Source organism: Sminthopsis crassicaudata, chromosome 6 (assembly GCF_048593235.1).
Source record: "Sminthopsis crassicaudata isolate SCR6 chromosome 6, ASM4859323v1, whole genome shotgun sequence".
NCBI classification, from domain to species: domain Eukaryota; kingdom Metazoa; phylum Chordata; class Mammalia; order Dasyuromorphia; family Dasyuridae; genus Sminthopsis; species Sminthopsis crassicaudata.
The window spans coordinates 85166753-85172823 of NC_133622.1; the positions used below are offsets into that span (position 1 = coordinate 85166753).

At 35.6% G+C, this 6071-nt stretch overlaps 1 protein-coding gene across 18 annotated transcripts in view; it reads right to left on the bottom strand.

The window, feature by feature from the left end:
- The window catches only part of NEK1 (NIMA related kinase 1), a 156897-nt gene that overhangs the window by 142549 nt on the left and 8277 nt on the right, over positions 1–6071 (bottom strand). For 12 of the 18 annotated variants that reach the window (XM_074276485.1, XM_074276480.1, XM_074276477.1 and 9 more), the window contains exons 3-4: positions 1635–1783; positions 1455–1551 (exon numbers count right to left, since the gene is read on the bottom strand). In XM_074276485.1, the coding sequence (XP_074132586.1) occupies positions 1455–1551; positions 1635–1751 (214 nt within the window). In that variant the 5' untranslated portion in view covers positions 1752–1783. Of the gene's footprint in view, positions 1–303; positions 400–1454; positions 1552–1634; positions 1784–5311; positions 5330–6071 lie in introns of those variants that run through there. The other 6 variants (XM_074276486.1, XM_074276483.1, XM_074276479.1 and 3 more) reach the window with 3 other exon arrangements.

Genomic DNA, 6071 nt, shown 5'->3' on the forward strand with positions numbered 1-6071 from the left:
AAAAAAGGAACAAATGCTATTTTATATTCACTTTATATAATGCCAACAACATTTTAAAAATAAACTTACAGAATTCTGATCAAGGCAATGATCACCCCCATCTCAGAGTACTAATAATGAAACATTATCTACCTCTTGACATAGAAGGAATAGACAAGTTACAGAAGAGATATAAATTTTTGGACAGAGCCACTCTGATTTATTTTGCTTGATTAGGGCAGCTTGATGGTGTAATGTGTAGAGTGCCGGGCCTGGGGTCAGGAAGACTCTTCTTCCTGTTCATATCTGGCCTCAGACACTTACTGTGTTATCCTGGATAAGTCACTTAATCTTGTCTGCCTCAGTTTCCTCATCTGTAAAATGAGCTGGAGAAGGAAATGGCAAACCACTCCGGGAAATCTGCAAAGAAAACCCCAAATGGGGTCATGTAGAGTTGGGCATAATTTTTAAAAAAAGAACTGAACAACAGCTTTGCTTATGATTGGTATTGTTTGTTGGGTGGGGACCAGTTGCAGGTATCAACAATAGTGCAAAAAAAATTAATAAATAAAGAGAAAAGAAAAAAACAGAGGCATGGAAACCAATTTTTAAATGCAAAGAAATCAATAGAAAGAAATTCAGAAGGAACCACAAGCAAGCAGTTATAATTTTGAAAGTTAACATATAGAATGGAATTTAGTGGTTTCATAAGCAATCCTCCTTTTCCATTTTGTGAACATACTAATTCATACTCTGTGTTTGTGTGTAGGTCAGAGAGTATACATGAAAAATTTTTTTAATGTGATTGAGTCTGATTATCTACATTGTGGAATCATTCTCTTCTTCTGAGTTTGTTAGTTGGTCATTCCTAATTCTTTAATATTCTTTTGACATCGACTGCTTTTTCTGCTTACTCATTTTTCCTATACTATGTGGTATAATCTTCAAGTTTTAAAAAAATCTACTATTAATAATAAGGTAATCTAGCCTCTTTATTAAAGATAGGCAGAGAAGAAATTCCACAATCTCTGGCTAAATTTTTCTAATACTATCTATACAACATTTTAAACCCTGTCAAGATACTCCACGTACTTAAATCCTGTCATTTCAGATATAAGAATACCAATGAATGTAGATAGGTCAGTCTATTTTCAGAGGCTTACAGCTTTCTTTCAGATATGATCCTTAACAGGACTTTAATGGTTAAGAACAATTTAAGTAAATATTTTATTTTCACCAGCATGATAGGTTCTTTCCACAAATTGCCAACATAGAACTCAAGTCAGTATGGAACTAAGTAGGGATATGGATGATGTCAAAGAAATAATCTGGCTACCAGGTTCCTTGTAATCTTGACATTATAATGACATACTTTATTCCTCCAGAGTAATGAAACTATAATCACAACTAAATTATACAGAGATTGTCATTTAGTTGATAAGTTTTTATATACTCTTTTTCAAATTTTATCTGACCTTCAAATGATTCCCTATATAGGACAATATTTGGATGCTTCATATTTGCCAATACTTCAACTTCTTTCCTTGATTCTTTTCTTTCTTTATTGGACATCTGAAAAAGAAAACCAGATTTAAAAAATAAACTATTCGGAAAACGAAAAAGTACTACCAAAAAGAGAAGGAAAATTGGCTCACCCTTGAGATGTTAATTTCCTTGATAACATATTGTTTACAATCTTCCTTAGATTTAACAAGAATAGCTTTTCCAAAGGATCCTTCCCCAATCTTTTGAAGTTTACAGTATTTATCCATCGTTCTTTTTCTAAGGCATCCTTATACATGTGCTAAACAGAAAAAGATATTAACATAAGTAAAATATCTATTTAAAAGTTATAAAATTTAAAAGAAACAGTAAATCTTTGCTTAGAGTCAAATAACCTCCTCTCTGCTCCTCACATACAGCATGCCATCTTCTATCTCTAGACCTTATTTCATCAAGTCTTACCTCAAGCTTCACCTTCTATAGATGTCTTCTGATCTCAAATGCTACTGCTCTATCTCCTTAACTTGTATTTATTCTATACATATTCATTTATGTGCATATGGTCTCTTCTAAAATGACAATAATAATTTTAAAAATAATAATGGCAGCTATCACTTATGTAGTGTTTTAAGATGTGCAAAGAACTTTATAAACATCTTATTTTAAGCTTGCACTAACTACAAGGTCAATGCTATCATTATCATCAAAAAATATTATCAAAAATAAAGACAACAGAAATTAAATTATTTGCTTACACACAGCCAGCAAGTATGACCCACAAGCCAAAGATTCGTGGTGCTGAAGGAATGATAATGATTAAGTATTTTTTAAGTTTTTCTCTTGAGTATTAACTATTTCATACTAGGCCCATTTTTCTTCTTGCTCTATTAGGAATAGTTCAGAGAAACTTGAGCAATTAAACTGATGCAGAAAAAAAATTAGCAGAATGAAGAGAATAGCTTCCAAAATGACCACAATAATTAAAGGAAACAATGAGAAATTTTACAGCACTGATCAACATAGGGACCCAACTATGATTTCAGAGGAGTGATAATAAGGAATTCTTCTTGATAGAGATATGTAGATGAAAGGTATGAAATAAAGCATACATTTGATAACACAGACAAAATGTTGCTATGTTTTGCTTCAATAAATTCAAATATTATGGTGGTAACTCATTTACTGTTCTCACCTTTATTCTACTTTTTTGATTTTTGTTTTTGTATTACTGTCTCTTCCCACTGGGTTTTCCTCCTTTCAATAGCAATTAATGGAAAAGGATTACTAGAATACTTTAGTTTTTGGGGGGTTTTTTGGGTTTTTTTTTTTTTTGTCTCTATCATAGTCAATGAGTCCAAAAAGTTTCACATTCCTTCCACTTCTCTATACCTGAGTCAGCAGTCTTCCTGACAAGATTCAGATAATATGTCCTAGTCCTTTGGAAAGTTAATCCATAGTTTTAAAACTCCCACCTCAGAGCCAAACTATCCTCAGTGGTGAGCAAGTACAAACTCAGCTAATCCATTAAATCTAGCTAGTCCCACCCACACTGTGCTGGTATGAACATCTTGGCATAATTGGGGTCTTCTGTCTTTGACAGATTTTGACTTAGGCTATATCCCCAAAAGTAACATCTCTGGGTTAATGACAGTTTATTGATATTTCTGATATAATTTCAAGTTACTTTCAAGAACTGTTGGTTTATTTTATAGTCTAACAAAAAATATATTAATATTTTTAATCTTCTAGAAAAAATGCCTCTGGAAAAGGCATTGTTAATCAAATGCCCTCTGGTAAGATAGGAACATTATTATACTACTGTTGGAGCTGCATATTAGTCCAACAACTCTGGCAAACAATTCGGAATTTATTACTGAAAAAGTGGATAAGTATTTACTTTATCCCCTTTGACCCAGAGATTCTGCTACTGAGGAATGGTCTAGAGAAGACAAAGACAGAAACATCCCAAGTATATCAAAATATTCTTAACATTCTCAGTGAAGGGGGGGAAAAAAAAAGCAAACAGCTACTGGAAATGGAAATATTTAAACAAAGGAAGGCATACTATATTGTAATAGAATATTGTTGTATCATAAGAAATGTTAAATATGAGGAATTTAGGGAAACGTGGGAAGACTATAATAAAATGCAGCATGTGAAATAAATAGAACCAAGAGAACAATATGCACAACTATAGTAAAGTAGACAAAGAATAACTAAAATGAAGAAGCCGAGTGCTGAGTAATTTTAACAATCAATTTTGGCCTTAGAGAAGAGTTAAGGAAGCATCTCTCTACTTAGGGGGAGTGACAAAGGGGGAAGGGGGAGAGAGGAAATGCAGAGACAAAATGCTGTGTATACTGTCAGAAAAGTTGACTTCTTTCATTAGTATTGCCTAAGTGTTTTGGTCATAATGAACAATTTATGGGGATGAAGATGGGGAGCTGGATATAGTTAGAAATGTTAGGTTTAAAGCTAAGATCAAAACTTTTTGTAAAGAATCGTGATGTTTAAGAGAAAATACTAATAAGCTTATTTCATATTCTTTTAATGCTAAGAGCTAACACTTATATGGTACTTACTATATGCCAGGTACTGTGCTAAGTACTTTATAATTAATCATTTCATTTGATCCTCATCACAGCTTTATATATCTCCATTTCCAGATGAGAAAACTTAGTAGAGATTCAGTGACTTGTCCAGAGTCACATAGCTAAATGTCTGAGTCTTAATTTGAATTCAGTTTTTCCTGCCTCCAGGCCTATTTAATGTACCACACTTAGCTGCCCACAAAGTACAGCTATATATGCTGCATTAATATTGCTATCAAGCATTTTACAAATAAGATGACAGTAATATTAAAGATTATTAATGGTATTTTTTAATCCTCAGTGGGTTTACTATTAAGATTTGTTATTTTTCACTCACCACTGGGGCCTGCCCTTTCCCCCTCCCCCCAAGCACAATTTTTTTTTGAGAACATTTTTCAATCAGTTATTTCTTTATGTGTTAAAAGCAAAGTCTGCTCTCCTCTTCCCACAAGCTCCTCATGAGCCCCTAAAAGTACTCATTTGTAATTCATAAGAGACGGGACAACTCTGGAGGCTCCACTAGTATCTGCACAATGTCAAGAGCATGCAAGGAAGGGCTCCAGTAGGTTGGGGCTCTATTAGGATACACTCATGGAAGGACATGGACAAGAGTCAAAGAGAATGAAATGTGGGGTGTGTCATCAGAAGGAACATCCTCATCAATGAGTCCAATCAGAGGGAGAGATGAGAATTTCAGGACTGGAGTATGACTTTAAGAGGACACTGCTGGTAGCCCTCTCCTCCACTCTAGTTTCCAGACACCATCCTCCCCTGCTTTTCCTCTATCTTCTTTGTTGGACCGCCCTTTTGTAGCAAACCCTACACCACAGGTGTCCCTCAGGGCTCTCTCCTCAGCCTTCTTCCTGTCTTCTTCTACACTATTTTACTTGGTGATCCCTTTGGCTTGGGTAGACTTAATTATCTTGACACAGATGATTCTCAAATCTATCCTGCCCCAATACCCTGGCTAACTTCTCATGAGACATCTCCAATGGGATATTCAGGGGCGCATCTTGAATGCCAACTTCAAGAAGTGAACTCAGTATTTTCCTCTTTCCACCTTCCCTGTTTCTGCAGAGGTAAACACTCTCTTTTAGGTTCCTCAATGTCAACCTCCACTCCTCACTAGCATCAATTCCCCACATACAATCTGTTGCCAAGACCTTTGCACCATCTCTCAAATGTGTCTCCTCCTTTCCACTGACATTGCCCCCCCACCTGGTGTGGACCCCCATCACCTCATGTCTGGACTACTGCTTCCTGGGAATGCCTCCAGCCTCTCCCCAATCCAATCCATCTTCTGTTCTGTCACTAAAATACTTTTTTAAAGTTCAAGCCTGACCATGTCACCCCTCTATCCCTCACACAATAAATCCATGGATGCTGTAACTGATTGTAGATGCTATTCTAGAATTTGAAAGGGGGGGGAGGGGTCAAGGATGGAGAGAGATTTGAGTCTTCTGCATAGAGGTAGTAGTTAAGGTCAAAGGTCTAAATATTGATTGTCAAGGGATTAAAATATAGAGAATGAAGAAAAAAAAGGATCCTAGAATATATCACATTAAGGTTTTAAGAGAACATGAAGACCAAAACCTTGAATTTGGCCTTCAAATCCCTCCATAACTGAGCCTCTATTCTTCCCATCTTCTTATGCCTTACTTTCCACCATGTTTCGAGAACAAGATACTTATCTCTCAACCCTGGGCCTTTTCTGTCTTTCCCCCATTTCTGGAATATTTACCTTCTTCAGTTCCATCTACTGACTTCCCTAAAGTCCCAAGTAATATCTTTTCCTATAAGTTTTTCCCAACCTTCTAAGTCCAAGACTGTCCTTCTGTTAACTGCTTCCTATCTGTCTTTTATGTAATTGTTTGCATGTTGTCTTTTATAAGCTCCTTGTGGGTGCAGACTATCCTTTGGTTTCCTTTGCATCCTCAGAACTCAGCACAGTGCCTAGGATGTGGCTGTTGCTTTATACATATTTATTGATTGATTTGA